The 20,261-nt window shown below is 37.5% G+C and overlaps 2 protein-coding genes across 4 annotated transcripts; one reads left to right on the forward strand and one right to left on the reverse strand.

The window, feature by feature from the left end:
- The first annotated feature begins 105 nt into the window (after positions 1-105).
- prrt1 (proline-rich transmembrane protein 1) lies at positions 106-11,503 on the forward strand. Of its 3 annotated transcripts, none has more exons than XM_086063281.1 (4): positions 106-469; positions 2,655-2,986; positions 4,331-4,522; positions 7,026-11,503. In XM_086063281.1, exons 2-4 carry the CDS (start codon positions 2,678-2,680, stop codon positions 7,200-7,202), a joined length of 678 nt encoding a protein of 225 aa, XP_085919407.1. In that variant the 5' UTR covers positions 106-469; positions 2,655-2,677; the 3' UTR covers positions 7,203-11,503. The 3 variants fall into 3 exon arrangements, with proteins under 3 accessions (XP_085919407.1, XP_085919406.1, XP_085919408.1); XM_086063280.1 differs by having other exon boundaries at positions 108-449; XM_086063282.1 differs by lacking the exon at positions 106-469 and adding an exon at positions 1,898-2,127.
- A 1,678-nt stretch (positions 11,504-13,181) lies between these two features.
- tmem268 (transmembrane protein 268) lies at positions 13,182-20,261 on the reverse strand. The gene is made up of 9 exons (XM_086061952.1): positions 20,078-20,261; positions 17,858-17,970; positions 17,663-17,757; positions 17,436-17,543; positions 16,153-16,305; positions 15,969-16,079; positions 14,651-14,740; positions 14,328-14,531; positions 13,182-14,243 (listed from the first exon to the last, which is right to left on the reverse strand). The coding sequence occupies exons 2-9, from the start codon at positions 17,949-17,951 to the stop codon at positions 14,076-14,078; spliced, it is 1,023 nt and encodes a 340-aa protein (XP_085918078.1). The 5' UTR covers positions 17,952-17,970; positions 20,078-20,261; the 3' UTR covers positions 13,182-14,075.

The raw sequence follows: 20,261 nt of genomic DNA on the forward strand, positions 1-20,261 counted from the left end.
CAAAGAAGATGGAGGGAGGTGGGGGGGGGCGCAGCTAATCCAAATCCAGCCTCTTTATTGAGTTCTAATGGGATGTTCCAGCTCAATGCCTGCGCCTTTTCTTCAGTCAGAAATGACTGTCGCTTTAAGACAACCATCTCTGGGTGGCTGATTTCATATTCACCGACGTGTTCGTGGAGAAACCTTGTAGACACGCGCGCTCGCGTGCGCGCGAACGAGAGCAGAGATAGGCACAGTGTTCCAGGAGAGATAGCGCGCAGGTTATCAGTGCTCTTGAAGATGAAGGCATCTTGAGAATGGCCTGCACGCCTTTAGAGTAGAAGTCAGCGCCGTTGCGCATCTTTGGAAGGGATTTCCCGCCCCCCACCCCCTGCCTCACCTTTATCTGGATTGGGGACAACAGCATCCCTTTAAAGGAGGAGGATAGAGAGGCATGTCGGAAAAACACGGTAAAAATCAATTGTTTATGGTATGGCGCATTTTTTTACGCTGTGCTTTTGTGTGCTTGGAAACTATTGTATTCACTTTTTAAAAATACAATCCCCATTTGTCACCTTTTCCTTCCGATGTGCGCATTTGAAGCCTATAGATGCAACGCGCTGCGTGGGTGCAGCCAGCGGAGAAACATCATATGCGGCCTTAATTATCTTCTTTCATGCCATTATCACACTTTTTTATTTTCAAGTGTTTTTTTTTTCCAATTGGATTTGTTATTTTTATTCATTAGCCTTAACAAATGTTGGCATTACGTGGGCGTCCAGGCTGACATAATGATGATGTGATCGTGTGAATTAAGATTAAAGAATCACGTCATATGACTGGAAATCAAATGTGTGGCTACTTCGTCCACGGATGTACCTGCACACGCCACAATATTGTCCTGTAGTGTTTGTAATTTAAGCACATTAAATAAGTCTCGCTGATTATTTTTTGTTAACCTTCTAATTTTCACTCATTGTCCAAACATCCGTTGATGACGTCGCGGAATGCCACTATATCTGCTGATGGTGAATAGTAATTTTGGATTTTGTCAATTAAAATAATTAACACTAATCAATTGTCACTTTTATACCGGGATATTGGTCAACCTCAATATTAATACCCACAAAAATAGGGAAATAAAAAGTGGCTAAGCAGCTCGTTAATTATGAACTTTACGCCATCTAGTGGAAGAACATTACATTACGATACAACGCTCAACTAGTTTTGTGTGTGTGTGTTTTTACAACAGCAACCAGTACAGCTCAGCCGTTGTAAGTGGGAAAACAAAACAAAATAATAAAACACGATTAACTTTAAATGTTTATTTTATTTTATTTTTAGTTATCCTTACATTCTTTCTATACTGAAGTATCACGGGTGGGCTAATGTGTTCCTTAGGGCAGGGCGACGTAATATTGGTAATTATTGAATTTCTTATATCTATTAGTTGGATCTCTGAAGTTCCTGCCCATCCATCAAATGTGAAATTACTCAGCCAAGTAAAATCGTTTGGTAGCTGCTTATTTCTGAAAATGCATCAAGCTATACCAAAATAGCTGCTAGCATTAGCACTGTAAACAAACCACTATTAGCCATGAACTAGTAACATTATATGAGTTGTGTTGTGTGATTTATAAACTCTTCTTTCCATAGTATTTTGACAAAATAAAAAAAGTTATTATTGTATCCATCTATGGGTATAAATGGAACAATGGTGTGTTAAAAAGTCACCAGCCAGGGCTTAATACAATCATTTTTATCGACACAAAACTACTATTTGATCTCAGCATACTCTGTAAAGAAGGCAATCTGCTTTAATAGTTTTATTTCAGTTAAAGGTCATCCCTCCATCATTAAAATCCTTGCCCCGTCTTTCAATCTGTTTCTGGTCCCGTTCCTGCCTTGATAAGCGTGTGAGAGAGATAGTTGGAGGAGGACAATTATGTAAAATCGCTCCCTGAACACAAGTCGTCATCCTTCATCACTCAGCTGTTCTGCTCTCTGTCCCTTTAAGTCACTCCCTATACTATCTCCTATGTCACGCCCTCATCCATGCTCAACATCCTTTTCCAAACAGCGTGCAGTAGCCTCCGCTTCTATTAAAACACATCAGTCAACACCGGCTGGAGTCACAAGCTAAGGAAGGTAGTTTTGAAGGGTTTGATAGAAGGGGAACGGTCTTTATTCTGAGGAAATGTCAATCAATGTCATCATTAGCATATAGACGGGTATTCCTGCAGGGAAATGTCAGTGCCCTTTATGGATCTTACTTGAAATCTTTCTTTTGGAAATATGGTAAAAGAACAGACACTGTATAAACAAAAATAATGGGACACAAGGCCTATTTTTGTTTTTAAGTGTGCCTGTGAGAGTTTTATCCAGATACAAGCCATTACGCAAGATACTTTAACACAAAAAACAATGGAATAACACATGTCGACAAATAATTTAACATTAGGTATCCTCTGCAGAGAACATCTTATGTGACCGTCTCCTTCCTGTAATGTACTGCCCCCAGGTGGCCAAGGTGCATATACCAAAACGATCAAAACAATACCCATTGAACTAAAGCAACAAGAAACAAACAAAATATGGCAGAAACTTTTAATTCTTTGTGCTCAGTTATCCTGCCATGCCTTCCATAGTGTCCTCTTTTGTCCCTGCTCTCCCAGGCCTTGACGACTCTAGCCGTCAGATGATGCAGCCACCTCCGTACATCACGGGCCCGCAGGACCTTAATGTACCACAGCACCCCAACATGCCACCCGGCGCCCAGCCCGGCTATCCCCCGCCGCCTCCGCCCCCGGGCTCAGAGGGATACCTCCAAGAGACTCAGTTCCATTGTAACACAATAGGACCCCCGGGGGCCCCACAAGGCTACACAGTCCAGACTCAGGGCCCCGGAGGAACTATGTCTCATCCTCCAGTGGGATATCTCCATCCTGGGTACCCTCTGCAGCTGCAACCGTGTACCGCTTACGTTCCTGTGTACCCCATGGCCTCGGTAAGTCATATTTAAAAAGATTCTATTAGTGTCATCAACACTTGACATCTCTCTCTCTCTCGTTTTCTCTCCCCCTCTCTCTCCCCCCCCCCCCCTCTCTCTCTCTAGCTGCTAGCTAGCCGTATATAGGGAGAGTTTGGCCAACTCGATGTGATTGGTCAACTGCTGGTCACATGACATATGGACACCATGTTGTTACCGTGCTGTAACCGAGTTGGCCAAACTCTATATATATGGCTCTGTACCTAGCTAGCTAGCTACCTAGATACCTAGCTACATGATATAGCTAGTTAGCTAGCGAGCGAGCGTCTCTCACTGGGACGAAAAAAAAGGCTTATTTTTTGTGCGTTTTTTGTGAGTCTGAGTTTTTTTTTGTGTGGTCAATATTATAAACAAATCATGGTTATTTGTGACTTAACCAGTGAGCAATATAATACATGTAACAATATTTGAAATGTTAAAGTACCACTGATTGTCACACACACCTAAGAGGGGTGAAATTTGCTTTCCATAGTAGGCTTACTCACACCAATGTAGGGCAGCGCGGTACCCTCATGGAATGTTCTGGGTTCAAATGTCAGCTCACTTGCTCCCCAAATTCCAAAACCCTGCCTTTTTGATTAATTGAATACTTTATTGTCCAAAAGCGTGAATGTGTGTGTGAATGGTTGTTTTGTCAAAATGTGATTGGATGGCACTGGCAACCAGTCCAGGGTGTACCCTGCCACTTGACTCTCATAAATGGATGGATGCAGTGACATAGTCTACCAGAATTGGGTAGAAATTTTATTCTATATAGTATACAGAATTTTTTTAAGGAGCTGTACATAATGTGTGTGCGTGCGTGTGCGTGTGCGTGGGTGCGTGTGTGTGGGGGTGTGTGTGCGCGCTTACAGCTCCTTAAAAAAAATCTGAATTAGAAAATAATAAGTAGAAAGTTTAAATATGTGAGGTTGTACGATGATGTTTTAATCAGTTGATTTAATATGACACTAGTTGAATAGGAACTCTCAACATGATATACCGACTATGTCCATCTCTTTATACAAACTGCAGCATCATTAGTGGTGGTAAGATTATAGTCCATTGAAATCTGATTTAAAAAATGAATAACTTTCATTCCCAGAAGCATGTATTCCCTTTCAAATCTTGCAGCGAATTATAATTGCATTTAAGAGGTTATGAAAGCAATAAAGAGCTTCAAAAACATAAATAAATTTCAATGGAACATAAATAAGTCCATCCGTTAAATTCTAGCATAGCTAAATTTTAGATGTTAAAAATGTAACTCACAAAAATTCTAAACATCATTAAAAATGTGAAAATTTCCCATCTCCATTGTAGGGGCAGCCTTACATGCCTGCAACAGGAGGCCACCCGGCGATGCCGCCGGGTCAGATTCACCCCATGCAAATGCCGCCCAACATCACCTTGATGGACCGCCGGCCACCGCACGACTACTTGCCCATTGCCGTGCTCACCACGGTGTGCTGCTTCTGGCCCACCGGCATCATCGCCATCATCAAAGCGGTACAGGTGGGTGCACTCACAAAATGTCTGTCTGTCTGTCTATCTATCTATCTGTCTGTCTGTCTGTTTGTCTGTCTGTCTGTCTATCTGCCTGTCTGTCTGTCTGTCCGTCTGTCCGTCCGTCCGTCTATTTGCTAGCTAGCTAGCTATCTGTCTATCCACTAGGTATCTAGCTAACTAACTATCTAGCTGTTTGTGCTATCTGCTAGCTAGCTATCAGCCTATCTGCTAGCTAACCAGCGTCTGTCTGTCTGTCCGTCCGTCTGTCCGTCCGTCTGCCCGTCTATCCGTCCGTCCGTCCATCCATCATCCATCCATCCATCCATCTATCTATCTATCTATCTGTCCGTCCGTCCGTCCGTCTGTCTATCCACTAGCTATCTAGCTAACTAACTATCTAGCTGTCTGTTGATCTGCTTGCTAGCTATCTGCTAGCTAACCAGCGTCTGTCTGTCTGTCTGTCTGTCTGTCTGTCTGTCTGTCTATCTAAGATTGATTGTAACTTTTATATGTCATATCATCTTCTGATTTCAAAATCTGTCTTCAATTTAATTCATAAAATCAGACGACGCAACATCTGGCCTTGTACAGTGGTTACTGCTCAGGTAGCGCGCACACACAGTAATGTTTTTATCTATGTGTGTTCAACAACAGCAGACTGTGCAGTTCCACATGCATCCAACAGTTACGTTACATAACAGCACCATTTAGGGAGCAACTGGAGGGGATGTTTTCTTTTTCTTTTTTTCTTCCTAGTGACCCTGCTCACTCAGCTCAGTTGGCTTTGAGTTGAGTTGAGCTGACAAGGCCTGGGCCTGACTTTGGTGTGTAGATGCAGTGCCGCGTGGCCTCTTTCTTTCTGCACGCTCGGTGACATCGATCTGGTTGTGTTTGTGCTGCACCCACTCGTGCATCTTCTAGTTACATAATATTAAAATGTCCCCTCCTATGGGAATCTGTTTGAGGATTCATTTGATATTCTTGATCATCAGTTTAAAGTCAATGGACTAGTACACTCTTTGTCCTCACTACTAAGACAATTCAGTGCACTAGTACAGTAGAACCACTACTAGTTACACTTTTGGCCTCCTAGTACACATTTAAACCTTACCAGTAAACTACAGCGGTGCCTTGGGATGCGAGTGACTCGACTGAGCTATGCAGAATATCAAGCATCCTTTCATCGGAGGGTTATGGTACCAGAATTTTGTATCAAAAATGATTATTATTTTCATATCTTAGCACACAATGTACATGGCCGAGTCACAATTGTTTATCATAACATGGTCAGGGTTTCATGAAATAAAATCCACACATATCCAAACCTTGCCAAACACCTTCGTAATGGAAGCAGGATCAAAAAGTGAAAAGCATCGTTTATAATTGTGAAGAATTAAAAAATTGCCGCATCATTGCTCTTTTAGACATGATTTGAATGAATGAGGCATCAATTGGCAGTATGCAAAATGGCGTTGGACTATGACTGACTTGTTAGCTAGCGAATCAGTGCACGAGATAAAAGTGGAGAAAGCAAAGAAACAGCAAAGAAAAAGATATTTTCAAGTAAATGCTAACGTTGCTTTTTACTTACATTTATTCCTGCTTATATTATGAATGCTTTGGGCAAGGTTAGTATCAAAGTTACTTAAGTTTAGAAAAGCTAACGAAATAACAAAAATTGAAAAAAATTTTTTTGTTAGGAAATAAAATAAAAATGAAAATGCTTTTTTTTGTTTTAAGTAACTGAATATATATATATATATCTACAAAACTAACAAAAGTGAACTGTAATTATAGGGAAAATCTTTAGTTTTCTTCTTTGCCAATTAATTTAATACATGAACCTGTAAAGATCGATTGATTTTAAATGTATACATTTTTTTGTATACAGCATGGCCATTAGTCTGAAGAGAAGAGGTTGAACAATATTTTTTGTTAGGTTACTATGCAATACTTGTGTGCATGCAATGTGCAGTACAGTAAAAAATTATATTGATTTGTGTTGAGGTCATTTTTCTGCCACTAGATGGCATAATTGCATTTTTAGACATTGGTGACACCTCAGTGCATTTTTCTTTTCATATTAAGAGCTATTTAATCTTTAACATGAAGTAACATTTTTTAAATTGTAAACTACAATAATCTCCACAAATATACGCATTATTAATACATTTTTTGCTGCTAAATTTTGACGTGGACGTGTCTGGAATTCCCCCAGTACAGACTTTCCAAGTAAGGGGCGGTCCTTAATCGTGCGTTGAAAAATTTGTGGAGTTAAAGGAATTTTAAATTAACTCAAAATTAACTCACACATTTTGACACTCCTATTTAAAACTAAACATGAAACTCCCTCACTGTAGATAGTATAATCGATGACTTCCCTGCCCTGTTTAATCTGTTTTCTAAATTGCGAGGCTATAAATTTGAGTGAAATCTTCTTGCTCCAACCTTGTCACACATTTCAACGAAGTACTCTTAACAACTTTCCGTACCCTCCTTTCTTACTTAGGTACGTACGGCCATCGCCAGAGGTGACATGGTGACGGCTGAAATCGCCTCCCGCGAGGCGCGCAACTTCTCCTTCATCAGCCTGGCCGTCGGCATCGCCTCCATCGTGCTGTGCACCATCCTCACCGTGGTGGTCATCATCGCCTCGCAGCATCACGACGACGACTGGGACCCGTAACGAGGCGAGCGTAGATAAATACTTGGAAACAGAAAGCACTGATAATATGCGCTGCTACTGCTTGCAGCGACGCTAGGCCCGTCTCGCACACACACGCACACACACATCCACATTGACAGCCAAAAACAACCAATTACGCTGGATGTCCAAATGCCAAATACAAACTGTTATCCACATAATATTTACACTGAGCTGCAATTCATTTGTGTCATGGGAGCTTTGACACAAAGGGTAAGTCACTTAACTATTTAACCAAGTATATGAATATTTGGGGGGGTTGGATAACCGTGCCATGTTGAAACATGTGTGCTGCTACTGTATTATTGATGATGCACTTGTGTATGAGAGTAAAATTCAAGTGTGAAGGCGAGCGGATCAATACACATTTAACACACCAAATGTAGGCTAGTTGACAAAGTGGCCCAACAGAACTATTTGTTTGGGTGATGTTTTGTATTTGCTGTCAAAACATACAGTATATAATATGCGTCAGCTTGTGGATTGCTTTCACAAAAAAAAAAGAAGAAATTTAAAAAAATATATATTTATTGATTTATCTAACATGTGCCAGATATTTACTTTGTGTTCAAATTGGCTTGAATTTAATACCTTTGTGTATTATCAGTATTGTTATGAATCTGAGGTGATGATGCAGCTTCTTACTAGTTCAAGTAGTGCATGATAATAAATGCATTTGTTGTGAAGCAGTATAAAATTTCTAAAAGTGTATTTCTAAATTATTTACTTTAGGGGAAGTCAACCCCCAAATTTTTTTTGACAGTAATATGTTCTATGCAGCTCCATTAGCAGAGGTGGCAAATCCAGGTCCAGAAAGTAAAAACCGTGCCACAGTTTGGCTTTAGCCAAAAAAAGAAAAGTTTGGCTTTAGCCCCTGATGCTAACTAGCTAGCTCCCTAGTAGATGAACGAGTACAATGGAAGCTAGCTAGAGAGCTAGCTAGCTAGCACCTGGGGCTAAACTAAGCTAAACTGTGGCAGGGTTTTTACTTTCTGAACTTGGATTTGCCACCTTTGCCCACTAGTCTAAATATGGTATTCTGGTTAATATCATAAAAGGGACCTGTTTAGCAATGACCAATCACAGCGCTGCTTCAAAAAAACAGATGAGCTCTGATTGGTTGTTGCCTGAGCACTGAGCAACTGTGATGTCATCTTCAGCCGACAGCAAGTGACAAAATGGCCGCACCCTAAAATGGATGAAAAACTGCTGGATTTTGCTTCATAACTCATATTACAAAAATGCGATTTTAATCTGGATGTCATGTTTACACTAGTGAGGTCACATATAACATATTATTGTCAAGAAATGCTTAAGGTTGACTTCCACTTTAAGAGCATAAGATTGGTTCAATTTAGTCGATGATAGATTTTAGTATATCGTTTTTAGAAGCGTATTGGCCGATATTGTGTTGCGCTTAGACACTACGTGTGAATTGGTAACGATTAGGAGACAACATAAGCTTGCATGCCATTTGCAGTTTCTTTAAATTCATCTTAAATATAGAGGCTTGATGTGCACATGTGAGCTACTGTATACAGTATTCCTCTATGAGTGGGGTTGTTATCATGTAGCAATCATTAGATCAACAGTGCAGGATAGGAACACGAAAAATAAATGTTCATGATAGAAGAGAGAGAAAAACAATAATATTGCCTAAACTGCTTTGCAGCACTTTGTTAAAATTTTGTTCATCTTCCCTGGACCTAAAGTATGTTTTTATTGTTGTTTTTTGTTTACTTTCACATATCATACTGTTTAAATTATTTGAGTAATTAGTTATTATTATTTAAATAACTGTACAGTGGTGCCTTGAGATACAAGTGACCTGACTTAGGAGTGTTTGGTACATTTCGGCCAATTTGCCTGATTTGTGCTGCGGTTGATTTAAAAAAAGAAGGTGTGTAGGGGGTGGGGCTTGTTCGCATAATGCTAACGTTGACGTTAACGCATGTATTCTTTATCCTCTGTGAAGAACATTGCATATTTGTAATGCCTCTGTATCCTATGTATCCGTGTGTCTGTATTGTACTGAAGAGAAACAAAAATTGTGACAAAACAGTTTAATTATTTACATTGTTTATGTCATCACTCTATTTTATTCTATTTTTACAATATTAAAGAGGGCTATTTTTCCTCGTTAAAACACATGACAATTTGTTTTTGGGGGGAAGCTGGAATAGATTAACTGCATTTACATTCATTTTTTATAGCATTAAAAAAAGTTTTATAAATTTTGTATCTCAGGGCACCACTGAATACAAATTATTGTTATTCTTATTATACTATCTCCAATATTCTTTGATTTGGGAAAGCTCCATGATTTAAGTGCTTAACTAAAAATTCATAAAGTTGCTTACGTACTTAGTTCTGTATGTGTTCTTTTTCCTTTTTTTTGCTATTTATAGCTGATATGGGAGACAACATGTTAAATTTGCCAATTTATTCAAAAGTTGACATATTTTGCTGTTATATATTTTTGCCTTATTATTGGGATTTATGGCAGAACATCTGCTCCACAGTTCTGAGGCTCCGACCTTTTGTAAACATGCGTTTGATATTGAAGACTAATCATCCATAGGTGTGAATGTGAGTCGAATGGTTGTTTATATGTGTGTGCAATTGGCTGGCAACCAGTCAGATGGGGTAGGCTCCAGCTCACCTGCAACACAAATGAGAACAAGAATTATGGAAAACAGATGGAACTAGTTGCCAAGAAAATATAAAGTAAGGACTGCAGTATATGACGACATTATATGGGATTGCACTTTTTGGTGTCATACAGTATTGATGTAAGACATATGTTCAAAAAATGATGATATGAATGTGGAAAAGGTACGAATAGGAAATACTTAAATTCTTTGTACATGTTATTAGGGGTTTTCATCCCTCCAATAAAAGACATTTGATGCGTACACTGTAAAAAAAACAACGTAAAAACAAAAACAAAAAAAACAGCAATGGTATTTTTCTGGGCTGGGGCGCCCAAAAAATACTGCGAAATAATAGAAAATTACGTTCTCGATATATCTCATTAGATGTCTTTTCAAAATAAATGTTAATACAATTAATGCTACCATCAAAAGGACATTACAGAAATTGTAGTTATTTTCACTTTTTAAAAAAAGTGTCAATTCACTAAGAAATTTAATTTATTGTTAATTTCTCAGTATATATAATTATAATTTTTTCCGTTTTTTTTTTAGGGTTTTAAAGTTGAATTTTACCTCTTATTGCATTAAATAACAGGCAAATATTTTAACGCATTTTAACAATCAATATATGTATTTCTAATGGTTTTTTTTAAAGAACAGAAATATTGTGTTTTTACAGTTACAGTGATTTCATGTTATTTTACATTTGACATTTGACATTTTTGACATTTTTGTAAATAAAATGATATTTTTAAAATACAGAAAAAATCAATAAAAAGTAAAATTCTGTTATATTACAGTTTTTTTTTTTACAGTGTATCTCATGGCATGCATATGATTCAAGGACGGCCATCTTAAAGTAAAATAATAAAGTAATAAAATGATATTACAATTCCATTCGATAGTGGTACGGCTCAGTTTGAGAGGGTACATGATGCAATGAGTTTGTTACAATATGAACTTGTCTGTACCATAATGTGGCATTTGCTTCGACGATATAGTTCTCCAATTCAAAAAATGATTAGATACTGTATGTATTTCAATATATTTTTAATGTAGAAGGCTTGCATCTTTTGAATAAAATTTGCTGATTTAAATGTTTTTATTACACCCCTAATATATATATATATATATATATATATATATATATATATATATAAATGGCCTATTTAGAGCATGAATTGCACAGCCGCGTTGCTGTTAAGTGCATAATGCACAGATATGAGTGTGTTTGTACTAAACATTCGCAACTAGCTTATCTTGTTTAGATTGTGCTAACTAGCTGCATCTTCTTGAGCACTTTGCTTTCTGACACAACATTTTTATTTCCAGTTTATTGTGTGCTTAGTCTTTATTTGATTTAATTTGACCTTGTCACACAGCAGTGATTATTTTTTCCAAGGAGGCGGCTGACAAGTAAATACAAAGTGTACTCGGTTTTGTTAAATTGTGACTATTTATTTATGAAGTTGAGCTGTTTTGAGTCATGAATAAAATATATGAATTGCAGTCTGTGAATGACAATTTGGAGGAGACAGCATCTTTTTCTTTGAGTGTGTGTGTTTTTCTTCCACCTCTGTGTGTCTCTCTCCAACCTCTCACTAAAAAGCTATTTATAGCTGACCCTTTTTTCCTGCGTCTGTCTTTTTCCCCTTTTGCTCATATACGCTATTACAGTCTCCCTATCTTGTGCATATTCACTTCATTTTTGGGATTTTTTGTCATGATAATACAATTGAAATTCAGTGGCAGTGAGGGATGAGGTCACTCTGAGTCTCTAAGACTCTGAAGCAAAACCAGATAGTGGAAAATGGACTATTGATGGAGTGCTGGGAAAGGATACACTTGAATTGTTTTCATTTTCCAGATGATGAATCCAAATGAATTGTGCAAAATATGGCCCAAAATGTCAGTATTCCATCATAATCACCCCCCAGACATATTACAAAAACAAGAAAGTATGTTTAGATATTGGATGGGACCTGGGAACCAAAAGATGGAAGCTGAGCCAGGCCTGTGTGCACAGGATCACAGATGGTCATTTAGCCTCCTGAGGAGAGCCAGCATCTCTGAAATTGTTCAGCTTGGCCTCATGCTGCACGTTTCTCGCCACTCTGCTTTATAGAGTGCCAACTTCCACTAGGTGGGGCACAATGCGTGGTTAGGAAGCTGTGCGGGCCACATAACAGTGCTGGCGTTTGGATAAAAGGATCAAGACGGATACTGGCTGTGTAAAATAAGACATAGTTGGATGAGTTTGATGTGGAATAATTTGAAAGTTTTTCTGTATGTCTATACAGAAGAAGGAAGGAATTGTAGTTTACTTTATTGCACAATACTCAGTTACCTTTTTTTTGTTTATCTTCCACTTGACAAATACTCCACATAAAAAAAAACTAATACTAAAACTAATAAAAACTAAATTAAAATAAAGCATTTTTAACAAATAAAAACTTAGTCTAGCTTAAATTTTTTTTAAGTCAACATGAAATAAAACATAGATAAATTATAATAAAAATCCCAAACTTTTAGAATCCTGGTTCTGACTCCCATTTAACATGAGTTTGAAAGATTGGTCAATCTCTCATGACCCAGTATTAAGAGCGTTTGCACAACCACATTATTTCAGTTGTTTATTTTTACTTCCCCTTTCGAAAAAATAAGATTAAGAAAATATAATAATTTACTTATACATGTCAGATTTTTTGGGGGGGATATGATTTTTCTTGGTCTTATTTTTTTTTTATTTCACAAAAATGTGTCAGCAAGGGTGTGTAGACTTTTTATGTCCACGATACATAAACCACTGCAGTGGGTAGGAACGGGTGACACGGGAGTGGATTTTCACTCCCATCCCATCCCACTCCCACAGCAAAAATCCCGTCTCATCCTGGACAATAGTAAAAAAACAACAACAAACAATTACGTCCCACTCCCAGTGAAAACGACTCCGGTCCCGTCTCGCTCCCATTCAGTATTACTCCCACTCCCGTACCGCTCCCATTATGGAGGTCAACTGCATCATTTAATAAAAAATAAAAAAAATAATAAATAAACAACAAGTTAAGTTGCATTTTACTCATTTATTGAGTAGTTTGTTGCCCCCTTTTTCCTCATGGTCCAAGTTTTTTTTTTCTCGAACAGATATTGAATTCATCCCACCCCCATCTGCTCCCATGAGGTTTTTATCCTGTCCCGTAACAATCCCATGATTAAAGGTAAAGTTCATTCCTATCCCGCGAGAATCCCGTGACCCGATTCCCGAAAAAAATGTCAGCCTCTTATAAGAAGTGATTCCAAACACAGCTTTGGTGTTTACAGTTTTTATTACAGTAATATAGAAAATATTTCTACAATAGCTCCCTAATAATATGAAATGTCTGTTACATGTGTAAATTATGTTTACTGTAATATCTTGACTTGTTTGTTTTTTGTTCTTTTATTATTTGTTTTGTATGACCTCTATGAAATTGGGTCACAACTTCATGACCATGGGGAAAATGTGACTCCTGCAAAATAGAGGAAGTTATCACATATATACACAAATATAAATCACGGCAATCACAGAAGAAGGGGAAAAGGGGAATACAACCCCTGCCCCCTCCCAAATTCTTGACAATAATATGATCTATGCAGGCCCACTGTCTAAATACGCTATTCTGGTTAATATTACGTTAGTGGAATATGAGTTCAGCAGCAAAATCCAGCCGTTATCAATATCAGAAGGCGGCCATTTTGCCACTTGCTGTCGACTAAAGATGACATCACAGTTGCTCAGGTCTCAGGTAACAACCAATAACAGCTTCAGAAAACAGGTGAGCTGCAAAATGACCGCCACCTGAGATGGATAAAACCGGCTGGATTTTGCTTTATAACTCATATTCCACAAATGTAATATTAATCACAGAGGTGGCAAATCCAGATCCAGAACGTAAATACCTTGCCACGGTTTGGCTAGCTAGCTCCCTAGCAAGTAAATGAGCACCATGGGAGCTAGCTAGGGAGTTAGCTAGCTAGCACCTGAGGCTAAAGCCAAACTGTGGCAGTGTTTTTACTTTCTGGACCTGGATTTGCCACCTCTGATTAATCAGAATGTCATGTTTAGACTAGAGAGGTCACATATTATTGCCAAGAAATGTATAAGGTTGACTTCCCCTAAGAGTCCACTTATATCCACTTTTTGTGCGTCCAATCTGTTGTGCTATTCAAGAATCTTCAGTTTGATGAACTGGCAGAGGCAAAATGGCGCAGTGGGAGAGTGGTTCCTTGACGGTCGGAGGTGACGTTGTGACATGCCAGACAGCCTATCAGACACCAGCAGCTTCACGTAGGCAGCGCTGTAGGTCATCAACAGCTGGTGGGCTCTAGCCTATAGCAAAAAAAGTCATTATTAATATTGTCAGAATTAAGTATAGTGAACCACAAGACTTTGCAGTGTGACTGCTTTTCTTACCTGAGCAGGTAAGGATGCATCAGGAATGAGACTGTAGTTGCTGGTGAGTTTAGAAGAAGAAGAAGTGGAGCCTTTGTCTTCATTCCTCAGCAGAGGCCTCTGCTCCTCTGAACCTTGCTCCACCTCCGAATGACCTTCCACATGGTCCACGGTCGGGACATCAGCCACCAGGACGAGATGGGACATCTTCTTTTTTAGCTTGCTCTGGCGAAAGAGTCACATCGGATAACGCAAGTGTCTCCACAACACTAGAATATCCAGAAATAAAATAGCCATGAATGATGTTGACCCAGTTTGAAGGCCGCCGTACTCCGATAACTCACCCAGGTGTCAATGCCCGCTAAACTGTGCTCCTCTAGCGTTTCAGTCAGCGTTCGCAAACAACGAGCCATGTCCCAGTACACAAAGTAAAGCTGTAAAGAAAGGAACAAACAACCGCACGATTACACACATGACGAATTAGTTCTTCATTTCTGATGTGCATGTGTAGTTCAATTTTTAATCAGATGTCATGGAAGTACAAATAATTAAATGTTGACATCAACACAAAAAAAAACAGCATTTTACAGTAATATGTTGTATACAGTCCCACTAGTCTAAACACAACATTCAGATTTATATTGTGCTTGTGAAATATGAATAAAGCAACAAAATCCACCAATTTTTATCCATCTTGGCAGCGGCCATTTCGTCATTTCCTGACGACCAATCACAGCTGACATGTTTTTTTAGTTTGGTCATGTGACGTTCGCAAGCTGAGCTGGGATTGGTCAGTTTCAGTCAACAGCAATATATTATTATTATTATTATTATTATTATTATTATTATTATTATTATTATTATTATTATTATTATTATTAGCATTAGCATTATTAGCATCACATATTATTGTACATAGCAAATGTACACGCTGACAATTCTCTTCTTTTTCTTATCATTGTTAACTGCAACATTTGTTACACACACAAAGGGGAACTCAACACCCCCTCCCATTTTTTTTTTACAATAATATTGTTCTATATAGCCCCACTATATGGTATTCGGGTTAATATTGTGTCAGTGGAATATGAGTTAAGTAGCCAAATCCAGGCATTTTTATTAATATCAGAAGGCGGCCATTTTGCCACTTGCTGTCGAATGAAAATGGCATCACAGTTGCTCAGGTCTCAGGTACCAATCACAACTCAGCATCAGAAAACAGGTCAGCTGTGATTGGTCGTTGCCAGAGCCCTGAGTAGAGATGGCAAATCCAGGTCCATAAAGTAAAAACCCTACCACAGTTTGGCTTTAGTCCTCCATGCTAGCTAGCTAGCTCCCTAACAGGTAAACAAGCACCCGGGGAGCTAGCTAGCTAGCACCTTTGGCTAAAACTAAACTGTGGCAGGGTTTTTACTTCTAGACCTGGATTTGCCACCTCTGGCCCTGAGCAACTGTGACGTCATCTTCAGTCTTCAAGTGGCAAAGTGGCCGCCCCCTGAGATGGATAAAAATGGCTGGATTTTGCTTCATAACTCATATTCCACACATGTAATATTAATCAGAATGTCATGTTTGGACTAGTAAGGTCACATATACTATTGTGAAGAAATGTTTGAGGTTGATTTCCACTTTAACTCTGTTGGTTGATTTTTGAGGACCAACCTGCATGCTTCCTCTGCAGTTGTACACCCAATCAGCCACGGCCACCAGCAGCTTGTGCTTGACCATCGTCTCATTCACCTGGATGAGCCGCACATCCAAGTTCATATTGATCTGACACAAACCAAATGAAAATGTACATATGTTTGAATCTCATAGAACACTGAATGAGATGTGTTCATTTTACCTCCTTTTTATTCCGGTTGAGAACAAAGATGATGGCGGTGGTGAGGAAGATGGAGATGAGACTGACGCATAGACACAAGATCCAGTAGTCGCTGAGGGTCATGTAGAGGCGAAGCGTGGAGAAGACGGCGCACCACAAGACCATATAAAGAAACTGCAGGAAGGAGAGTATGCACAGGAAATGGATTTGTGTGAATAAATGATTGTTTTCATTGCTTGTTCCACAGAAGATAATGCGGGATTTACATTTACAGTACTTTTTTTGTGTGCAGCTATCCATGTGCAGTACATTTTATTTAATTAACTGGTATTTAACTTTTAAATACAGGATGATACTTTTGCATATAACATTCAAGAATTTCAAATAAAAATAGCACATCAATCTTTCTTTGTTTCTGGAAACTGAAGCCAGCTTTATAATGTGAAAATTATACTTCTTGCTACAATGTACAATTTAATGGCACAATCAAACAATGATCTATTTTCAGCTAAGTTTAGGTTAGCAAATGTGGTTCCTTGACCTAAAAAAAATCTGAAACAAAAAATAAACATTTTGACTTTCTGTTGCTGCTGAGAACATTCTGGCACCTGAGGCTGAATAGTTAACACATAAGTGAAGGTGGTGAAAAAGAAAAAATCATTATTTTGCTTCCCAAACTTTCAAACTGACTGGGGCCCGACTGCCAGGCGATTTAATTGGCTAATATTTTCCCTTTTCAAATGGACAAAAAAAGACTCAACATTAAAACATTACAACATAAGACAAAGATAATGACATTTAAACAAATTTTTTTTTTAAAAACCAACTTTTCTTTCTGTTGTAATGTAAAAATATGTAAGCATTTAAAAATAAGTTATTTGACTCATTATGTATTTTAAATTCATCGACCAATAAATCAGTTATCTGATTTCCTTTTTTTGAAAAATATCAGAATTGACATAGACCTAAAAAAATAAAAAATAAATCCCATTCATTTAGCCTTATTAGTGTGCACACAAATTCAAAAGTCATAACTTTTTAGACGTTATTAAAGTACTCACTGTAAAATATACTTAGGAACAGTATCATAGAAGTTTTCAAATTTGGGGAGTATTAGTAAAAAGTCATCAGAAAAATAAATAATTAAGTGCAGTAACAGTATTTGTACGTATGTAGTTGCTTTCCACCCCTGCTGTATTAACACAATTCTAAATGACAGGAATTATCTGTCAAACTTTGAGGAAAGCGTGAAGAGGTGACAAGGTACCAGTTGAATTGCTTGCATGAAAGTGCGCCATCCTTACCGGGGCCATTATGAAATGGAAAAGGGATGAGTTGAAAATCATGAATCTTCTGACTGAAGGAACTTCAAGAGCTGTTTTCAGCGGAACTTCAACATCTGTGATTGGAATCTAACATGATAAGAAAGATTAAACAAAATATAGACTGACGACTTGATACACAATAAGATGGAATAGTGTACAGTAATTGTGTTTTTTGTGTGTGTGTGTGTGTGTGTGGGGGGGGTTACCTGAAAGCCTTTCCTCTCCAATGTGGAGCTGCACAGCGTGAGATCAAAGCTGGGGTTTATTAGAGAGTAGCTTGGAATTGCCACAACACACTGACCTAAAAGCAAAAGAGAGATGTGTGTGTTGAGCATTAATGTCAAGGGGATCAACAAAATATGCACAGCTGACAAATAATTATTCGTTATATACTGTGTTACCATTTGCCCATTTGGGTTTATTGTTCGTCTGTGGTTGAGCTTCCTCCACATTACTCTCCTCCATCATCTGATCATCAGAATCCTTGTCTTCCATCTGCTCAGGAGGGAACAAACTGAACAAAAAACATTATGATTATCTAATGAACTTTACAATAATAAATTTAATATTTAACAATGCAGTTGTAGTTTGCAATGGCGTACAACTTATTGTAACTGTACTTTGAGAGCCTAGCCATGATAACAGCCAACAAATATTTTTGACAGTATTCGGCAAAAGTGAGTGTCAATATTTTAGTCAAGGCAGAAAAAAATTCCAGTTTTACTTAATTTGGCTAAAAATTTATCGTTTACCACAAAGAATAGGGATACTGACTGCTCTGTAATATAGAGGGGTGTCAAAATTAGTGAATACATTTAAAAAATAATAATAATAATAATAATAATAACAATTATTATTATAAATAAATATATAGTAATTTATAATAATAATAACATAATCATTTAATTTTTGAAATTGAAATTGAAACGTTTATTTGGAATATTTCAACATTATTTCAATACATGAATAAGTGACAATAATCAACGAAAGAAAAGAAAAATCAAAAGAAAACAGGCAATAGAAAAGAAAACAATCAATGAATATTCAAAAAGGAGTCAGAAGAAGTCAAACGTATTTACTCCCACCCCTTCTTCTTAAGTAAATAACATAACTTCCGTCCTTCTCTTACATACACACAATATGTGAATTAATACATGTAAACATACACCCACAGCTTAATACATTCGTTTTAACACCCCATCCCACCTACAAATCGACTACTACTTCAGTCTATTTACACAATATAAACGTTCAAAAAGAAAGAGAAAAGCAGTCAACCAAAACGAGGAGAGAAAAAACAAACAACCCAAAAAGTAGTAACCAAAAACATAAATAATACAATTATCCCAACACACCTAGTAAGTGACCACTCCTCCCTCACCCTAAGTTTGAAAATCCTATTTTTATACACTGTCTCATATTTGTACACCGTTTCAATTCCCCACTAAATCTCTTCCCTCACGACGCATACTGATAAACAAAAACTCTTTCTTGTTGTACGAAACCTGGGTTCTTTGAAGTCACAATGTCTCAGTAAATCGTAACACTCATGATGGTTCTTAAACATAATGAGTGTTACGACCTACGGAGACACTGTAACTTTTCATTTTAATTAATTAATTAATTTAATTTTTGTTTATTGACTGAACATCTGAAAATGAATGAATTGTCTTTAAAAACATGCAGCATGCAAATATATAAAAAAAAGATCTGGTGCTTATGTGTGACTGCAGCCATTTACGTCACTTGGAATTGGCACGTGACTGCTGAAAGCTCGTATGCGTGAGACACTAAAGTAGCATTTTACTTGTTATTATGAGACTCGATCCAGAGGAGGAAGTGAAAATAATATTCAGATCTTGACTTATAAAACAGCTCCTTTAGGAAAAAAAAAAAAAAGATTTAAAAACTTCACATTTGGTTGAAGTTGCTCAAAAATGGAATAGAAGGAACCCACATACTGAAACTGATGTTATGATGCAACCTATCAGAAAAGCAGAACTTGTGTAAAAACAAAAAGAGGCTTCGCTTAATAATAAACTGGAAATACATAAATAAATAAATAACAATAATCATCATTTTTTTGTGAAAATGAAATTGAATAAAAGACATATCCAATCCACCAACTTATTAAATGAATGAATAAATAAATAAATAAATAAAAGATAATTTTCAGTGAAAATGAAATTGAGTAAAAGTCATATCCAACTCACAAACTGATTAAATAAATAAATAAATAATTATTCTCTTGCTGTCCTGTCTCATTGTCACATTTTAACACTGAAGTGTCATGTCACAAGACGTCATCGTCATTCAAAGGGCACTCCTCCTCTCTGCTCTTCATGTTTCATTTCTATTTACTTACCTTCCCTCTCATTAACATTTACACTAATGCAAGTTACACAGACTCCAAGCTTTCACAAAAATGTGTCCCATGCAGTTGCAAAAGTGGTAGCTTCGCTGTTTCAACACAAAAGGGAAAGAACACACATTCAAAAATAGAAGATGATATGTTGAAGTATGTTTTTATACCGCCAAATGCCGTCATGGGGTAAAGCTACTACAAAAGGAAATCAGGTTGATAGGTTTGGAGAAATAAAAGTCAATAAAAAGCTCCCTACCTGCTCTTCTAATCAAAGTTCTTCATGTCAACAAAGTTGTTGTGACTTTTTAAATTCCATTTTAGCTCAATTATTTTAGCCAGATATACATGTAGTGTCATGTCTTAAAAGCAGATCAGTCAGACGGAAGAGTACAAACACTATATGTGACTTTCACATTTGGACACCGCTCTCAGCTTCTCTT

Source organism: Leptonotus elevatus, chromosome 19 (assembly GCF_054856555.1).
Source record: "Leptonotus elevatus isolate MCC_2025b chromosome 19, RoL_Lele_1.0, whole genome shotgun sequence".
NCBI classification, from domain to species: domain Eukaryota; kingdom Metazoa; phylum Chordata; class Actinopteri; order Syngnathiformes; family Syngnathidae; genus Leptonotus; species Leptonotus elevatus.

Coding starts and splice junctions, on each gene's coding strand:
- prrt1 (XM_086063280.1), top strand. Junction 2,987..4,330: donor CTGTGTACCCCATGGCCTCG/GTAAGTCATATT, acceptor TCTCCATTGTAG/GGGCAGCCTTACATGCCTGC. Junction 4,523..7,025: donor CCATCATCAAAGCGGTACAG/GTGGGTGCACTC, acceptor TTTCTTACTTAG/GTACGTACGGCCATCGCCAG.
- tmem268 (XM_086061952.1), bottom strand. CDS start 17,951: ATGGAAGACAAGGATTCTGATGATCAGATGATGGAGGAGAGTAATGTG. Junction 17,544..17,662: donor TGGAGAGGAAAGGCTTTCAG/GTAACCCCCCCC, acceptor TTATCATGTTAG/ATTCCAATCACAGATGTTGA. Junction 14,741..15,968: donor ACTGCAGAGGAAGCATGCAG/GTTGGTCCTCAA, acceptor CTTTCTTTACAG/CTTTACTTTGTGTACTGGGA.